The 20,304-nt window shown below is 34.4% G+C and overlaps 1 protein-coding gene across 2 annotated transcripts; it reads left to right on the top strand.

The window, feature by feature from the left end:
- Positions 1–1,478: 1,478 nt before the first annotated feature.
- On the top strand, positions 1,479–18,211 carry LOC105038513 (DNA mismatch repair protein MLH1). Of its 2 annotated transcripts, XM_010914339.4 has the most exons (16): positions 1,479–1,752; positions 6,034–6,206; positions 6,289–6,361; positions 6,484–6,618; positions 6,723–6,933; positions 7,077–7,225; positions 7,411–7,509; positions 10,084–10,165; positions 10,321–10,456; positions 11,727–11,821; positions 11,912–12,020; positions 14,554–14,719; positions 15,242–15,403; positions 15,890–16,064; positions 17,006–17,163; positions 17,929–18,211. In XM_010914339.4, the coding sequence occupies exons 1-16, from the start codon at positions 1,504–1,506 to the stop codon at positions 17,971–17,973; spliced, it is 2,217 nt and encodes a 738-aa protein (XP_010912641.1). In that variant the 5' UTR covers positions 1,479–1,503; the 3' UTR covers positions 17,974–18,211. The 2 variants fall into 2 exon arrangements, with proteins under 2 accessions (XP_010912641.1, XP_073115729.1); XM_073259628.1 differs by lacking the exons at positions 17,006–17,163; positions 17,929–18,211 and having other exon boundaries at positions 15,242–15,395; positions 15,890–16,028.
- Positions 18,212–20,304: the final 2,093 nt, after the last annotated feature.

The following is a 20,304-nucleotide window of genomic DNA, read 5'->3' as shown; positions in this document are numbered from 1 at the left end:
AATGATGACGGCTATGGTGTGGTGAAGGCAGTGTTAGCGTATAAGATAGTAATGATGGTGATAACAATAATAGAAATAATGCTAATAATGACAGTAAAAAATATATTTATTATTTTTAAAAATATTGAAAGTAAATTTTTTTTATTTTTTTAAAAATAAAATAATATTTAAAAATTAAAAATAAAATTAGGAGTATGAAAATTTTCTTTTGTGTTGCTTTCCTATTTTGTTTTTAAAAATAGAGCATAAGAAATAAAAATAATGCCAACATGGGTTAGTGTTGGTGCTTCGTATCTTACTTAGATACTCCAATGATCTTTGAAATGCTAAAAAAATAAATTTATATTAATTTATAGTACATTCGAGTGTACCTTAGTTGCCCAATCCTGTCCAAATATATTTAAGGAATCATTCTCTTTTTATTCCACATTGTCCAGGAGAGGTGCACAAAGTCGGTTGTTTAATTATAAAAGTCAAATATAAAATTAGTACATGTTTGGATTTCATACCGATGGTAATTAGATTGGATGGGATAAAAAATTTATCAATTTGAATATGATATATTTATTAAATAAATTAAAAATTTAGATATAAATTGGACCTAATTATTAAACAAATAATCTGATCTAATTTATCAAATTTATTTATTAAATAGATTAAATTAGATTAAATAAGAATACATTTGGTTCGTCATTAAAAAAATATTTTTTATTTTTTATTTTTTAAAAAATAAAAATAAAAAAATAATATTTGGTAACATCATGAAAAGTAAAAAATCAAAATCAAAAAATTAAAATAATTATTTTATATGTAAAATAAAAATTTTTTATTTTTCAAAACTTGTTTTCCTATTTTTTTTGCTTCCCTACGTCTAAGACGTCGAACCAAAAAAATAAAGAGCTTAAACCTTCTCTCTGATCGAGCTCTTCACCTCCCCACCTCCTTCTATCTTTTTTTTCGAACCCTTCTCCCACGTTAAATTTTTCACCTGCTATTTTTAAATATTATTTTTTACTTTATAGCAATGTAGATATCAAACATATTTTTTATTTTTTTATTTTTACTTAATAATAAAAATCAAAAAAAATATTTTTTAAAAATTAAAAATTAAAAAATATAACCAAACGCATCTTAAGCTAAATAGATTGTATGAAATTTTAACAGGTTAATAAATTAAATAAAATAAATAAGTCAAAAATATATTAAATATAATTTAAACAAATTAAATAAATTTTAAATATATTAAATAAATTATCTAACTCTAATCTAAATATTAAATAAATTAGATATCCGTAATTTAAATTAAATTTAAATATTAAATAAATTAAATAGTCCGATATATTTACATCCCAGTTTGTGCCTAAACCCAAGCATTTTTAATTTTTTATGATAAATCAACAGATCGGCACGTGATCAGCACGCGACCTCCAGGTCTATAAACACCTCCCCTCCTCTTCTCCCTCCAAAAACCTCCCATCCCCAACTTCTTCTCACTCTTTCGCCATGGAGATTGATGAGCCCGAGCAGGCGACGGACTCCGCGGCCGTGACGTTGGAGCCGCCGAGGATCCGGCGGCTGGACGAGTCGGTGGTGAACCGGATCGCGGCGGGGGAGGTGATCCAGCGGCCGGCCTCGGCTGTGAAGGAGCTAGTGGAGAACAGCCTCGACGCCGGGGCCACCTCCATCTCCGTCGTCGTCAAGGACGGCGGCCTTAAGCTTATCCAGGTCTCGGACAACGGCCACGGAATTCGGGTAAACCCTTGTTTTCCCATTCCCCTTCAACACCCTTGCGCGACTTTTGAGCCCATTCTGCTTGATTAATACACGGAAAAATGCCATTCAATCCTTAGAAAGATTCCAAAATCGTGGCTTTTTTTTTTAAATATTTATTCTTTTGCACGTATATAGCGTAACCCCTTTTCTTGGTTCGAGAAGTGGAAAACAAGCCTTGTTGATTGTGTTGATTAGCCGGGTATGGATTATTAAATTATTTTCAATAAATGTTGGTGCTTGGATTTCTTAAACTGACTGCCTCTGAAGGACATTCGCTGTGGGAATCATTGGAAAACAATTGACAGTGGAAAACTTGGGAACTACAGGATGTAGGTAGGCTTACATCAAACTAATCAGGGATGGAACTAGGATTTTAATGTTGAGGGGGCCAGACTACACTAAAAAAAAAATTACATATAGTATTTTTCAAACTAAATAATCAAAACATATTAAAATTTTCTAACAAAGATTAATAAAAATAATCAAAGAGTGATAATAAGAAATTGTCAATATCTTCTATTATGTCAATTGAACACGTCAATTTTTCATATCATAGAAGTCATCTATGATACTATCTACAGTAATTGTTTCGGCAATTTCTTTTTCTATGTGAACAAGCAATGAGTCTGTAAGAAAATCATCTTCCATTTTATTTCTAAGTCTTGTTTTCACTAGGTTCATGGCTGAAAAAGCTCGTTCAGTAGTTGCTGTTGAAACCAGAAGGGTTAAAACAAGTCTAACTAATCTATCAATCAAATGATAGATTTTTGATTTTTCCATCTCCATTAATTTTTGACATAAGTCAGCAACTGTAGACAAATTCTGCATATCTGGATGACGTGTCACATCAAGAATATAATGCTGCAACTGATATTCTAGATGAATCCCTTTTTGCTTTGTAAAATCCAAAGGATAAAATTTTTCAGCTAATTTGTATATGGAATCAATGTCAAACGACTTGTAGTTATTTTTTGGATCCAAAGCAGAGCTAAGAATAAGCAATTCTAGTGCTTGTTTGCTGAATCTGCTATTTAGTTCATGCAGCTAAGAATCAATTGTAGCAATGAATACATCAACCCGATAGTAGTGCTCCACTATGACATGACTTTTTTTGCGAAGAGATCTAGCTTTGCTCAGTAAATGGGGCATTAAGATCAGGAATTTCTATCTCATAATGATTACAAAATGACTTCACTGTACCAAACAAAACTTCCTAACCATGTTCTCTCAAATTTTGGATAAATGACATTGTAGTAGAAACTAAATGCACTGCATTCACAATATCTTGAGACTTGAGTTGTAGAGCTTGACAAAGAACATCAGTTATTCCCATGATCTCTTTCATCAAATGTAGTACAAATGCAAATTCAAATGACATTATCAAATCATATGCAAAATTAGCATCACCTCGCCATGAGGATGTTGTGCCTTCATCAGTGATATTCGAAAGAACAGAACAAGTAGGGCCAAACATTCGTACTAAGCTGCAAACTGAATTGAAATGAGAGCTCCATCTAGTATCCCCCGCTTGTTGTAAGGTACCAATTTGATTAGCTCCTCTACCAGTATCAATCTCATTAACAGCAATCAAATGAGCAATTTCAGCAACCTGAGTAGCTTGCAATTCATCATGACGTTTAGAGGAAGCAGTAATGATGTTGATAATAAAAGTTAAATTTGTAAAAAACTGATGAATCGGGTTCACTTCTCGAGATGCTGCTACTAGTGCCAATTGCAAGTGATGAGCAAAGCAATGCACGTAATATGCAGAAGGACAATTATTATGAATTAATGCTTGCAATTCATTCCACTCGCCACGCATATTACTTGCACCATCACATCCTTGCCCCTGAATATTTTTGAAGCTAAGATTGTGATGCGAAAGAATATCAAATATTTCTTTCTTAAGAGTAGCCGCAGTGGTATCTTTAACATGCACAAGATCAAGAAAGCGCTCTCGAATAAAACCTTCTTTATTAACAAACCTTAAAACAAGAGCCATTGGTTCCCTTTTCAAAACATCTCGAGCTTCATCCACAATTAAACAAAATTTTGCCTCTCCAATTTCATTGCGAATTGCAACTCTAACATTATTAGCAAAGACATGTAAAATCTCTTTTTGGATTGCTGGAGATGTATACTTAGCATTTTGTGGAGCATTTTCCAAAGCAACTTTAGCAACTTGCTCGTTATATGATGTCAACAACTTCACCATCTCTAGAAAGTTGCCTTGATTTTTTTAATCTGAGCCTTCATTGCGGCCTCTAAAAGCACAAGTTTGAAATGTTAACCACCGAATTACATCTATAGAAACTTTTAAACGCAAGCGGTTGTTTGCAATTTCTTGGGAAGTTTGCTTCTGAATGACCTTGTCAATATGTTGTGACCGATTTTTCAAGTCTTCAAAACAACTCATCGCTTTGTTATGCGGTGAATGAGGATCCTTTCCAATATGTGTCAAGAAAGTGCAATCTTTCCCATTATTAACTCTCTTCCATTTTCGAAATCCTTCAATGATGAATGCATTTCCTCCCGATTGATCTGTTGGTCTATTAGTGAAGAGGTAGCAAGGAAAACAATATGCAGCATCTTTTGATGGGGAATACTCTAACCAAGAAAATGATTTAAACCAAGAGGCTTGAAATCTTCTATGATGATTTTCAGGTCCAGAATATGGATAATTAGAAAGCAAGTGTTGATATGGTCCAGCTTTAATATATGCTCTACAAATTTCATCATGCTGATTAACTGGATAATCCCAAATTGAAGGACGTAGTCCTGGGTCACGTACTAAAGAAGCAATATCTATACTTTCATATTCAATTCTAGGAGATATAGGAGGGCATTTATCCGAAAGTAAGATATTGCTCTTTGGAGACTCAGAAATATTTTGCCCCAAAATTGAAGTAGCATCACAAGCAGGTGCATTGGTTGGTGAATTCTCATGATCTTGACCATAGTTTGACCTAAAATTGATAGACAACCAATCAAGCACTATGATAAAATTTTAGTGACAAAATATTATAATTTAGGATGGTAACAACTAACAATAACACATAAACCAAATTGATGATTTAATTGCAATAACACATAATATGATGATAACTATTAAATTAAACTAAGAAAAAGTAACTAAAAATTAATTCATAATTTATTAAAAAAGAGGAAGAAGTTTAGTACCTTCCGTTGTGGATCTTGAAAGTTGAAAAGAAGTTGATTAATGATTGGAAAGGGAAGATCAAAGCAAAAGGCACAAGTTTAATTTGGACTACAAAGAAAAAAAGATAAGAAAAATATATTAGAATCTTATCAGAAATATAAAATATATATTTAAAAAAAAAACTAAAGAAGAAAGAGGTACCTTTGTACCTGTAATGTTAAAAAATCATGCTTTGAATAGTATAATGGCCTTCTACATATCATCATGGACCATGATCCTAGTGGAGGGTTGAAGCTTGAAGGTGAGGGTTGGATGGAAGACCCGAGACTACAATTTCTTGTGGCCTTTAGGGTTCTCTCCCTGGGGATTGTAGAAAAGAAAATGAAGGGACAACTAGCAACTTACCTTGCTTGTGAATATTTTTTTTCAGGCTATTTTGTTGGTTCTTTACTTGCAATTTTGGGACCAATTATGAATTACCAAAATTGATATTTTTTAATAAGAATGGAGACTTACACGAGAAGTTTGTAGTCTTTGATTGTTTTTGAAAATGGCGCCTTTAGGCTCTAGTAATTTTTGACAATAGCACCTTTCTTACTTTCCTTTTTATTAGTTTAATAATATTTATATTATATTTTTATAATCATATTAATCAAATCTTACATTCTTAGCTGTATTCCCACAACACATTTAAGTTTGGAGGGGCCACTAAAATGAGCCAAGTCCTATATTCCTATATATAATATTGATTTTTTTGTAAGGTTTGGGGTGGCCAGGGCCCTAGCCCGCCCCCTCCTATCTCTATCTCTGAAACTAATGGAGGCTGATCACTCTCTGGGACTAATGATTCAGGTTACCAGGAGTTTGGATTTGTTAAAAATGATGAAATAAATGCTCCAATAGAAAGGATTAACTTTTTTGGGACGTTCAACTTGATTTAAAGTTGGTACAGTGCCTACCTCTTTGTGCAAGTTGTATTATATATTTGTGATGTTTTGTGTATTGCAGTTGCAGTTGACAATTGTGAGCTAGAAATTCTTAGTTGTTCTTCTCTTGTATATAGTGTTACCATTAATGGCATGAAATTATTGTGGTAACAGTATGAGGATCTGCCTATACTATGTGAAAGACACACCACATCAAAGTTATCTGCATATGAGGACCTGCAGACAATTAAATCAATGGGTTTTAGAGGGGAGGCTTTGGCCAGCATGACATATGTTGGCCATGTCACTGTGACAACTATAACTGAAGGTCAACTGCATGGTTACAGGTGTATGTCTTTCTCAAGTTCCTTCCATCACTGTTATACAGTTCTGTCTTGTTCAACACTTTTGTTTGATGCCCATTTTCAGGGTTTCTTATAGAGATGGAGTAATGGAGCATGAACCCAGGCCCTGTGCTGCTGTTAGAGGAACTCAAATAATGGTACGGCATTCTGCATTATTTTGGTATCATTACATGCTTTACAAGTTTTCTCATCAATTTCTTGTGTTATTTCGTGTACTATCTGTGTCATGGATTTAATTATCAAAGTTCATTTATTTCAGGTTGAGAATCTATTTTACAATATGATTGCTCGTAGAAAGACATTGCAGAACTCCAGTGATGATTACCCAAAGATTATAGACTTGATTAGTCGGTTTGCTGTCCAGAACATTAGTGTGAGCTTCTCTTGCAGAAAGGTGAGTCAACATTTGATGGTTCAGTGAAATGTAAATGCAAATTGAATTTTTATATTAATTTCCTGTACATGAAATGCTAATATCTCTTCATTTATATGAAATAGCATGGTGCAAATAGAGCAGATGTTCACACAGTTGCTGCATGTTCAAGGCTGGATGCTATCAGAACTGTGTATGGTGTTTCTGTGGCTCGTGATCTGATGGAAATAACTACTTCAGATGACAATCCTGCCCGATCAATCTTCAAGATGGATGGTTTTATTTCAAATGCAAATTACGTAGCGAAGAAAACAACAATGATACTTTTCATTAATGGTATGTTAACATTCATACTATAGCAGCATCAGATTATTAATGATGTCTAAAGATGACAGTTTGGAAAAGATTTACTTAGAAACTCAGAGATGATGACCTATAACTATGCTTCAATATACATTATCTGAAATATTTTCTTTCAGACAGGCTGGTGGAATGCACTGCCTTGAAAAGAGCCATTGAAGTTGTTTATTCTGCAACTTTGCCAAAAGCATCAAAACCTTTCATTTATATGTCAATCAGTCTCCCATCTGAGCATGTAGATGTCAATATACATCCAACAAAAAGAGAGGTATATTCTATGTGAAAACAGCCTCTAGGAGAATTAAATAAAGAGAAGTCCTCATTCTCATGTATTTGTAGGATGTGGGTAGGCTTTTTTAATTTTTCCCTTTTCTGTAATTGCTTCCTGTTGTGTGTATAAATCTTCTACTTTATCCAACAATGCTCAGATCAGCTGTACATTCCTGATTGCAGGTAAGCCTTTTGAACCAGGAGAGTCTTGTTGAGACCATACAGACTGCTGTTGAGTCTAAGTTGATGAACTCTAACACATCAAGAACATTTCAAACTCAGGTACTTCACTAACATCTCATATATAACTTTGGGAGCTTTTATCCTCTATTTTGTATGGTAATCACTTTGTTATTTTTTTACTGAAAAATTTTGTATGACTTGATAGAAAGAAACAAAATAGATGGATGTTAATTATTTTTCATTTCTTTTTGATTGCTGAGCTGGGGAACTACCATGAATATACTATTGACCAATGACCATGGGTTCTAGTGGAGTGCATAAAATCTTGGGTTATCCTGAGAACTAAACCAAGTCAACCTCATTAGGTTGGTTTGTTTCAGGTTTTATGTAACATGGTTGAGTTTGATTCTCATTTGGAGGCACCTTAAGTCCTGACTGGATCAAGGGGTTGGATAACCTAATTCTGGAGAAACATTTGAAGAATTTCATCATTATAGGATGAAACAACCAAACTACAAAAAGGATTTTGATTTGCACTATTGTAGCATAGATCTGAGACATACCCAAATATTTGAGAAAGACGTGGTATCCTAGGATGGCAAAATAGACTTTTTATGGAGTTTTCTTGATAGAATATAAGAGATACCCACGGCCCCGGGGGGGGGGGGGGGGGTGTGTTGGAAGAGGCGGCGGCGGGGCATGTAGGGATATGCGGTTTATCTGAACTTTTCTATTTAAATATTGGAGCTTTCTTGTGGAAGTTATTCTTTTTTCTCTTCTTTCATTCTTCACTTCGTGTAATTCTGAGAGTTTAGGGGGAGAGATGCTCTTACTTGGTGAATGAGGATTCATGAAGCTGACCCCAAATAGTTGGGAAAAGGTTGGATTGTTATGGTAAAGGAGAAAAACTCATGCGCCAAAAGTTAGGCAGGGACAGACTCCTATCATGGAGGTATTTCTAAAGCATACAATTTTTTTCTGGGTGTGGGTTGGTGGGTTTTTGTTTTCCTGCCTTTTTTTTGTTTTTTTTTGGGGGGGGGGGGGGGTTTGGGGGAGAGGGGCGATATGGCTAAAGTATGAGGGTCCACATATATTGGTGCATAGAGGGAATTATCTCTGTCATTACGTGGTATTATGATTATTTTCTTTGTTCTCTTCTATCTCCTTCTAAAAGGATTTTCTTATTTTCCCTCCTATCTATGACCAAGAAGTCTTATATTATTGGATCTTCCCAACTTATGTCATTGATGCAGAACCTATGGTACTTGGAAGCTCTTCCCAAGATGTCTTTTCCTTTTACCTTTCTCAAAAATGGATTTCTTTGCTTTCTTGTTTTTCCTTCTATCATCATTATCATCTTCACCCAAGTCTTTTCCTATCAAATATGGGGTCATCTAAAGCACAAGGCAGAGCTAAGAAGGGTTAATAGATTGAATAAATTTTAGGACTGCTTGTCAACATGATTCGAATCCTTTAAAAATTGGTGCCAAAGTCCTTGCCTAGGCAAATCTAGGCAAAACAGAGGCTTTCCACAAAATGGAAATTGTTGATTGGTTGGAGGGAGATCTACGTTATTGGATTGGTTGGAGACTAAACTCATGCAACCAAGGAGCACCCCTCCAACATTCCCCTAGACTTGGAAAGAATGTGGACAAAGACGGAAGAAAATAACTTGAGGTAGGAAATTGTGTTCATCTTATAGGCAAAAATGAGCCAAAAAGCCAAATTAAAAGCAGCCCCAGTTTTCTTCATATCACTATTAATCATTTGGTTGCAACATCTACCGTACCGACTTGTACTGATTGTACCATACCATACCGATAAGGTACTGGTATGATACCAAGGTTTAATTCAGTATATGAGTCGAACCACTCTGAACCAAGTGTTTTGTACTGCCCAGAATCATCCAAAATTGGGATGTGTACCAATATGCTGTGCCATACTGACCTGTACCGCTCAGCTTCGGGCAAGACCATGATAAAAAGTGAGAAGAAAGAGACTAGGAGCTCTCTTGGTATAAGTGCATTCTGTACCATGCCGACCATACCATACCAAATTGGTAGAACTGATATGGCACCCAATATCAAGATTATAAACCTTGCTTAGTTATTTTGAGTTGCACTAGCAAGACCGTATGCTGATGGCCATATGTTTTCATTCAATTTTCTCAAATTGTTTCATTGCTGCAAAACGAAAGATACTTGTAGCACCTGTTATGATCCCAAGATGTCCTTTTCTTCTTTTTGCTTGGAATTGGGTTTTGCTTTGTACTTGTTTTTCCTCCTATGAAAGACATTTTTTTCTTGAGTTGCATCAACAAGGCTAGAGGCAGGTGGATTTTAATATGTTTTATTTATCTTCTTCAGAGTTCATTTCTTTTGTGGATATTGTTGCCATGCAGCCGACCATTTTCTATTTGGGTGTTGTTGTCAAGAAGGTAAATTGTGAAAATGGTGTGCAAGAAAACTATCAGAAAAGGATAGTATCCCAAGTATGCTGTTATGAAGATCCATTAAGGGAAAATTTGTATGATAGTTTCACACTTGCGTTCATGTAGTGCCTAAAGAAATTTTATTTCCGCTTTTTGTGCCATGAAAATTTTTAAATGTGATTAACTTATGTTTTAGCAAACTTTCATCATACCTGATCAGTGGTTTTCTATGCACATCATAGGCTGTAAATTCCTCAGTTTATACATCACAGACGAGTCATATTAGTGCAAAAAAGGACCCTCAAAACAGTGCCTTCAGTTCTGGTACATCCAGTAATTTCTTTCTTACAGTATGCCTTTTTCTGTACTGCAGAAGCATAGCAATATACATTGCAGCTACTTGATCATAACTTAACAATGTTTAGAATATCCTTCTATGGATTCTTTTTTTAAAATTATATAGTAATTTGATGCTATAGGGACAAAATCGCAAAAGGTACCGGTACATAAAATGGTTAGAACAGATGCACGTGATCCTTTTGGAAGGTTGCATGCGTACTGGCAAGATGGGCCAGCTTCACAGCATGAAAAAAAATCTGACTTAGCTTCTGTGAGGTATAGTCTGATTTTCGGCTCAAGTTTCGTACTGTTGTTTTATGCATTATTTTATTATGATAAATCCCAATAAAGAATGATGTAAATGCCACATTACAGAAAACAATCTGTCATGAGATAAGAAATCACATCTAATGTTGAAATTATTATTTTTTTTCTAGAATGTGTTAAGAGTTAAAACACTTTTAAATGACAATAGTTTTACTTGAAATATTGTTTAAGAGAAATCTAAAAACACCCTTTGTTCATACTTTACAACCATGTCCCTAACCCACTAAAGCCATTCCATAATTTTGTCCTACAGTGTTTAGATGCACTGGAGTTGTCTGAAGCATGCCTTATAGTCTGTCTTTGGCTAATTGTTACCCGGCGTATTCCGATTATACTTCTCTTTTTTTCCCCCCTTTTTTGGTGGGGAGGGGGTTCCTCATAATCTACTGTGAATAAGCTCTGTCAGTAAATGTCAGTTTCCACTGGGATATTTGGTCATTTCTTTAAATCTTTATTGTCTTGTCAATTCACATGGTTAACCCCAAGGTTACTTTTGCCCCTTAGCTTACTTAAGAAGCATGTCACAACAGGCTATTACAAATGTGATATGCTATTCTAATACAAGCATGTTTTTGCTATCACAGAACTTTTCTAGAGAATGTCAAACACACCTTAAATGACTTATAAAACTGATTCAAGTAGTTGCTCTTAAGGTCAACTGATTCAAATACGTGTTTTTAAGGGTCTTTACTTTTATTCTGGGTTTTTTTATCAGTCGATGGCTCGAGCATTTTAAATAAATTTTCCCCTCTTGATATGCAAGTTTCTTACTGCCTTCCACCTTTTTCCTGAGGGAAACTTGCAGAAGCAACAATTTGTTTCCACTCTTTCAGATTGAAGCCACTTTTATTTTGTTTATTTAATTTTTCTTTCTGCAGAAGTGGCCCAGTTTTGAAATTTTAGGAAGCTTGTATCCTTGGTCCCACAGATACAGTCTAGCTCAGAAATGTGCATTGCGCATTCAACAAATATGCAGTTCAGTGCTTAAATATATGCATTTGTATAAAAGATATGAACACTTATTATATGTGCATGCACCATAAAAATTATGTTTGAGAGCAGCCAAAAATTTTAAATATAGGGTGTTCTTGTAGAAAAATCTGAATCTGCAAAATGAAAATAGTGGCCCAATTTTTGCCAATTCCCCTCTACCTTAAGTATACAGGCCATCCTACTATCTTTCATATACTCTCTTACCATTTTTTTTTTAATCTGCAAGAAATGCTGTAAGACTAAGAAGGAACCCTAAAGAGTCTGCAGATTTGACTAGCATCCATGAGCTTCTTAGTGACATTGATTCTAGTGTTCATTCTGGTGAGTTGTAACTGTACTTTCTATTAGCTCAACCATGCCGGACATATGCTGCCAAAATATTTTGTTCTTATTTGTTTTCTGTCAATATAGGTCTTTTGGATATTGTTAAGAATGGCACATATGTTGGACTTGCTGATGAAGTTTTTGCATTGCTACAGCACAATACTCATCTGTACCTAATGAATGTAGTATCTGTGAGGTATGAGCTTAATTGTTATATTTTTTTGTTTTTTCTAATTCAATTTTCTTCTACATTTTTATGGAAGTATGTGAATATTACTGCAAAAAATTATGTGTGGACCATGCAACACATGTCATTGCTGAACCAGAAGGGTGCTGGCATTGGGGATGCATGTATGCTGTGATACTTTTCCATTGAATAATCTCAACCCATGTGAGTCCATGTTGATGTGTGCCAGTGGGGCATGGCTCAATATGGCTTGGTGCCACTCAGTAGCGAGCCCTTTTTTAATATTTCATTATTTTGGCATGGAATGGCATGTTTAAGCACAACACTGCATAGATTGTCTTCAGTTGTTTACTAAAATTGGAAAATTACCAAAGATGCTCCTTTACAAAATAAAAAATAAGATCATCTTTTTAAAATATGGATATGATTGATCCAGTTGAAACTGTGGTTCATCAGAACTAATGGTACATTGCTACTAGAGCTGATCATCTACCGGGCTTGGACCAAAAACTGTCAAATTTTAAATAGGCCCAGCCTGAAGCCTGACTACAAAATAAATATAGTTTAGGCCGAGGTCCAACCCAAGATCAATTCTAATTGCTACAAGTGCTTGTGATAATTGCTTGATGGTTCATTTTTTAGTTTTTTTGGATACTAATTATATTATTCTCTAAATTATTCAATCTTGTATATCTTGAGCCAGTATTAGCTCTTGACTTCGCGATTTGATTTCACCATAGAAGTTGTTTAGTATATAGATTTTAGTTTTCTTTTTTTTCCCCTCTTTGTTTTTCTATGTGTTTAGAGTAAAATACTTAGCTAACTTTTGACTATAAATAGCATAAAATGTCTAACCGACCTGAAAAGATGGTTTGACCTATACTGAACCGATGCCAGGTCGAAACCATCTAAGGGTTAGATTTGGTTCAGTTATAAATTCTTATAAAATGGCTCTGATTCGGTTGAAACATGACTTGCATGGATGTTTTTATGGCTTTGATTCGCTTTAAAACTGGCTCGGATGGTTCAAGAGGCCCTCCCCCCCAATCGGCTTCCTGCACGACCATCTCCTCACTCCCTCTTTCTGTCTGGCGTATTCATCAATTGCAAAGGATGTGGTCCAAATCTATATCAAAATTCCTCACCAGATGCTGCTTGTTGAACCTTCGCTACTGGATCTGGGGTTTGGTGAGGTGTGGGGGTTATTCCAAGAGCCTTTGCTGTCGATTGCCATCGGATCCCCCGCCCTCCCCTAATAAAAAGTAATCTAGGAGCACTTGTGACCATTTTTTTAATTTCCTTGTAGTTTACTTTTGTGGATTCATAGATGTAATTCCATATGGTATCTAATGTAAGATATTGTTTCATATGACAGTGTTGAACTATTGGTTTTCTCCAAAATTATGATTTTGCATGTGCTGCCAAATATACATGGATGGAATACTTAAATAAGATCTAAATTTCATGACTGGTTTGCCTTGCCAAGAGTTAAAGGGGCATTCAGAAGCTGGTCTTATACTGAATCATAGATATAATAAGCTGCTGTCTATCATAGGCTGAATCTAATGTAAACTATTCCGCAGATGGATGAGTGATAAATTCATTAGGTATGTTCCATTTTTATGTTTAATTGTTTTGCTCGTATTTTTCCCTTGACATTTACTATATAATGTTTGACTCACCTTTTGGCTGGAGTTTGATATTCTTGTGAACCTTATGCCTTTTTATACGAATTTTTGGCCTTCACAAGGATGCATGAATTTTCCATTCTAACATGTTCGCTAACAAGGCAAGGTTGTGGTGTTTTTTCATGGAGCTCATGTAACTTCAAATTTAGTTCCCATACATTGGGTTAGTGTTTGTGCAGTCTGGCTGAATTTTAATCATATATATGTATGTCATGTGTATGTATATGTATATATCTATTCGTTAAGGACTGAGTGGATATATGAACTCAGAGAAGCTTATTTATTATTTATTTGAGCTGCAAATATGAAAATTCAATGTGGTAGCACTTCTTAATGTGCTTCAGTATGCTTTACTTTTGTTGTATATGGATACGTGAAGTTTCATGGCTGTTGCATGAGACACATGGTTTTTGTTCTTTTCCCTTTGGCTAAAAATTACTATGAGAAGATTTGCTGCTTTCTTTTGTATCTTGGAATTTACTCCAGATGCATGGAAGCCTCCTAAGTTTCATATTTTATTGAAGGATACTAATGGATCTGTGATAACGGAAACTCCTGTATAATATACGGCAGAATTGTTGTGCATTTTAAATCAGTAAAGTGGCTTTCTAGTTCTGAAAGTGAGAAGGTTCGACTGTGTATCATGCCTATCGGCCCTAGATGTTTAGTAATTTGTCATTAAATCAGGGAACTATTTTTATCTTCCTGAGAAATTTTTTTCATGCCTATGGACCTCCTAAATGAGGTTTCCTCTAATTGCTACATTTTCCTGTGTTTGTTATTATTGTTAGTTGTAAATTGTCTTAACAATTTTACTGCTTAAATTGATTCAATCTGTTGTTCCTTTATACCAGCAAAGAATTAATGTATCAACAAGCAATTCGCCGTTTTTCCCATTTCAATGCCATCCAGCTTAGTGAACCAGCTCCTCTACAGGAATTGTTAATGATAGCACTGAAAGAAGAAGACGTGGAATCCATGGATGATGAGAATGATGATCTAAAACAGAAGATAGCAGAAGTAAATTAGTTGTCCTCTGCAGATTTTGGGCTTCATATTGACATATAACTGCTGTCGTGTCATTTGTTTATTATTATCAGTTAAGAAAGATATGTTGCCATGATAGTTTTTCTATTTTAGCATTTTCATAATCAAAATTGAATATTTTGTTAATGAGTATATGGTAATCCTATATGCAACAAAAAATTGCATGCTCATGGTTGCACAGTTTTTTTAATTATGCTAGAGGTATAAGTAGCTTCTTAAATTCAATATCATGTTGCTGTTTTAGAGAAGACATCTTATGAATAGACTGTGCTGATTAGGATTTTCTCCAGTTGGCAACTTCTAATTCTGCATTATTGTCATGCAAGTATCCATTATTCAGCATTTCATTTTCTGTTTAAGTTTCTGAATTTTAACTGACAAAGTCATTCTAATACAGGATATGTACCTATATACAGTTACTCCTGTGATATCTTTTTTTGCTGTTATTTACTGAAATGAAATGTTCACATTTTGTTGTTTGTTCTTCTTTGCCAGATGAATACTGAGCTGCTCAAGCAAAAAGCAGAGATGCTTGATGAGCTTTTCTGTATACACATAGATCAAGAAGGGAATCTGACAAGGCTCCCTGTTATACTTGACCAGCATACTCCTGACATGGACTATGTTCCAGAATTTTTGTTGAGTTTGGGTAATGATGTAGGTCCTGAAACTTGCTCCCAGTATTGGTAGTCTATATATTTGTTTTTTTTTCACTTGGAGTGTTTACCGAACCTTAGTTACTAATAAAATCAGGAAATACACAATACTGGTGCTGTTAATTTGTTGGATTTTATATTATTTTATTTTTAACTAATATGGATAGCACCCTTAACTTCTTTACTCTCTCTCTCTCTCTCTCTCTCTCTCACTCACTCACACACACACACACACACTCCCCCAATTCCCCCATCTTTTTTTCTTTTTTGGAGTGTTGTATATGCCAATGTTAAAGTTTTCCTTTCTTGCTGCTTACCTGTAATTACCCATCAATCATATCGTCTGCTTGTAACAGTGCAAGATTATACAGGAAAATATTATTCTTCTTTATGTGCTATTTTCTGCTTTGTTTTTTTAAATAGGCATATCTCGTATATGCATTATTCCAAGAAATGTTATTATTAAGTGTTGTGGTTATTTCTGCAGGTTGATTGGGAGAATGAGAAAGAATGCTTCCAGACAATATCAGCTGTTCTTGGAAACTTCTATGCCATACATCCTCCTGTTCTGCCAAATCCATCAGGCAGTGGGATTCAATTCTACAAGAAAAGAAGGGAAGGTAGTCCTACCAAAGATCTAGGGAATGCATTGGCCAATCCAGGTATCTTAGAGCTTATGAAGTATATTGGTAGAGTTTGAATGATTAAAAGCTGATACTGTAACTTTTCTGTACATTAGTTTCTTCTCTAGCCTTCTAGACTTTTTGTTTTTAGCTGCTAGGACTCTAGAGCAATTGAAATTTGTCATATTTATGCACAATTTACTTTCTATTGCTTGAATGCATAACATACCAACAATGCTAATGCCATCTCTGGAAAGGCATTTAATCAAGTTACTTTTTGTTGCCTGGCCTTGAATCCTAACCTAGAAAATGTAACTCAGTGTTCAAACAATTATTCAAAGTTCCTAGAGCTCCTTGTAAGGCTTGTTGAAAAAATCATTGTCAGACCTGATTAACCGCTCTTCTTTAGACTGTAGTGGAGGAATATGCATTAAATCACTGCCACAAGTAATAGAAGCAAATCAATATGTAAAAAATGAATGCGACATGCAAATACTCATCATATTACAAAAAAGAAATCCTGAAACCATTCTTTGTTTCATGTCATTATTTTTACCATATCCCATTGGATCTTATGGTAGAGTATTTAGATATGCAATTTGGAGGGGCCAACCATGCAGGAAGCATCACAGAATGGAGAATATTTAGATGAATGTTTAGAAAGATTTGCATTGTACTATAATCATACAACTCAATTGAGTTGATTTTTGGCTTTGTTAGTTTTGAAAGGCATCTTGCTTCACAATTGTTCATCTGTTTAGAAGTGTAGACTTCGGATTCCCCAATATTATGAAATTCAGAGGAACACAGCTTTGTAATAGGTCCACCGAACCAACTTGAAGCTGGCATAGATGATTTCTAAAAGGTCCCAGTAATAAGGATATTGTTGTTTAATAGTTTCAAGTTGTTGGCATTTCAAACTGCAGTTATACAGACATTACTTTTTCCAGACATTGTCGGATAAATTAATTTTGTAACAGAGGATGCTGGAGAAGATGATGTAGATCATGAACTACTTTCTGAGGCAGAAACAGCATGGGCTCAGCGTGAATGGACCATCCAGCATGTCTTATTCCCATCCATGAGGCTTTTCCTCAAGCCACCAAAATCAATGGCAACAAATGGAACTTTTGTTCAGGTCCTCCATCTTTTCTCACCCAATAACTGGCTTAATTTTATCTTGTATATTTTGCTGACAGCTCATTTCCCTTCTTGTGACTTGAACATGTATATATCTTGTAGCAAATTACTTTTCTACCTCTGGTATATCATATTTTAATCCATTAAGTGGACCTTATTTGTTAATCATGAGCAAAATCATTACATCAGATGGTCCTTTTTGTGCACTTTTTTCCCATCAGTCTTTTTTTTCTCATCTCAATGATTGCTTTACAGGATTTGTTTTTCTTTTTCAATCTAACCATACTGTCCATACATAGTGGCGTGCCATGGATTAAGTTTGGAATTTCTTGATCTGAATCATGCATTTTCACTTCCAAAATTACTTTGGTGAACCTAATGGTTTGTTCAGAAGTCAACTAGCATCCTTAATATGCATTTTTATTTGAACAACTACTATTGTAAAACTAAAGGAAATAACAAAAAAATTGTGGGAACTGGTTTTGCACCCGTTTTTATGAGTGTCATGCTTGCCATTGGTCATGGGACAAAACCTGTGTTAATGCATTCTGTTCTTTATCAATTCTGAATTTTTCTTATATGATGGGCTAGGTGTCCCTGGTTCTCTTGAGATGTTTAATTTGCACGTTAGATAATTTGTTCCTTATCAACTCGGAATTAGGAACCAAACAATTATTTAATTTGCATATTAGATAACCTGTTTGAAAAAAATATTGGACAAAACTAGATGTCAGGCTTATGATTATCTTATGATTTTTGACAGGTTGCTTCTCTTGAGAAGCTCTACAGAATATTTGAAAGGTGTTAGTAGCTAGGAAGACTGGGAACCTGTAATTGTTTCAGAAACCTGAAAGAGTGTTATGAAAATATAAAATTTGGCACATGTATTTCGAGAAGGGCTACGAGGGAGCGTTCTGGCTCTGCTCGGCTAGTTTTGGGCAAGACAGTATAATGTGCCTGCATGTAAATTTTTGTAATTCCTGTGCAGCCTCTTGATTTCATGTACTTACCAGGTATGAGATTTAGAAGAGCCTTTTTTATTTCCATCTTCTGGTACAAAAGATTTAGAAGAGCCTCACCATATAAATTATTATGGGTCATCTTTCACCACTTCATTTGAATGAGTATTGCAACTGCAGCTTGGTTTAAGACGTGCTTAGCTTCTCAGACTCCACGAAATTGGCCGGAGTGTGTTATAGTTTTCATTCGGTCATGGAAGCGTGTAGTTCTAACACCCCAAAAATTGGATGATAGTTTCTTTTGCCAGGCTTGACCACCGGTTAGAAACACTGAATGGATTGTTTTGATGTATTAGTTCCTGGCCGCATTGGCTAACATTCAGAATCTAAACAATTACGCCAGAGCTGCTAGAGTCGGAAATGCTAGTATCATGGAACGTCCTAATGGAAACAAAATGCAACCGATTTCTATCAGCAGGCCCGTTCATGAAGGGGCAAGGGGCCTACGGCATCTTCTCCGATCAAAAGGCCATTTCATCTGGCCCTCCTATTGTCTTCTATTATGCCATGCAAGGGAGGGAAGCAGAAGGTCATGAAGCGTTGACTGATGGAGGTATATATTTTCTCTCAACTGCATCACACGTTCCCAGTAATGGTCATATTTTGATGCCCTTAAGAATTATTCTTAAGTCGCATTTGCTGATCCAAATGGGATCTAGGGATGGCAATGGGTAGGATTTGGATCGGGTATTGTAATATCCATCTTCAAATTCGAACTTAATATTTTATATTCAAATCCTACCTGATATCCGATTGAATAAGAAAAGAGATATTCATCTCCATACTCAATGAGTTCGGAGATATCCATGGGTAATCTATTTTTTCATACTCAATCCATATTCGTCCCATGTCTATTCCGTATTCAAAAAAAATAAACAATCAAAATAATTTTATATATATTATCAATTAAAATAAAATTATTAATTTAATATAGAACATAATTTATAAGTCCAGATTTATAGAAATTAAAAATAGAAATAGAATTATAATTTAATATAAAATATATAAATAATCAAAATAATTTTATGCATATTATCAATCAAAACAGAATTATCAAAATCGAATTATAAACATATATATTCGGATATGGGTTCGAATATTATCCATATCTGTAGGTTTAGATTCGGATTCGGGTAGAAAACAGCACTATCCATATCCGTGCTACAGTTTTTGGGTTTTATCCAAACTCAAATTTGATCAAATCCTATTTTTCGGATTTGATCGGATTTGAATAGGGTGCATATCCATCGGGTCGGATCGATTTTGTCATCCCTAATGGAATCATCAAGTGGTATTTTTTTGTAAGGTAATCCAATTTTTGATGATCTAAGATTATTATTTTTGGCATATTATGTTCCAACGGTTAAAGATCTGGGATATTCAAAAAATAATCTGTTTGGTATTTCGTAAGAATCTAAAATCATCAAATACATAGTATCAAAATTACTTCTGGTATATTCTATAAAATATATTTATTATAATAATTATTAATATTTTTATTAATATATTTCATAAAAATATTTATTAATTTTATAAAAAAATTAATTGATTAGAAAAATAAGGTAAATATAACTCATATATTAAATAATTTCATAATATAATATAAAATATAATAATATATTTTTATTAAAATTTAAAGTTATAATTGAATAATAATGATACGACAATAATATGATTAATGATATATTATCGTATAATACATATCATAAATACAATATATAATATCATTATAATAATATATAATATATATCAATATAATATATAATATTAATATAAATATTATTGATATAATATATTAAATATATTGATATATTAATTTTTTTTTGTTAGGCAGTGGGGCATTTTTGTCCGCAAAATTCAATCTAAGATTACTTCTCTGGAGGTGGAGGTGACGTTGAATATCTGACCTCAAAAATGGGTTCGCCATTAGGTTGTAATTCTAGGGGTGAAAATGGTTTAAGATCACCATCATCATGATGCCATCAAATATGATAAGGTCTATATCCTAAATGTCCGTCCAGGGAAAAATAACCCATGCCAAATTTCACATATGCGCCGCGCCTCTGTTTATGAAGTTCTACTTTGCCTGGAGCATATCATTTTACCGCCTCCTGATCCAT

This window comes from Elaeis guineensis, chromosome 1 (assembly GCF_000442705.2).
Source record: "Elaeis guineensis isolate ETL-2024a chromosome 1, EG11, whole genome shotgun sequence".
Classification (NCBI taxonomy): domain Eukaryota; kingdom Viridiplantae; phylum Streptophyta; class Magnoliopsida; order Arecales; family Arecaceae; genus Elaeis; species Elaeis guineensis.
Note: the sequence above shows the minus strand (reverse complement) of the source record. Positions and strands in the feature narration are given on the sequence as shown.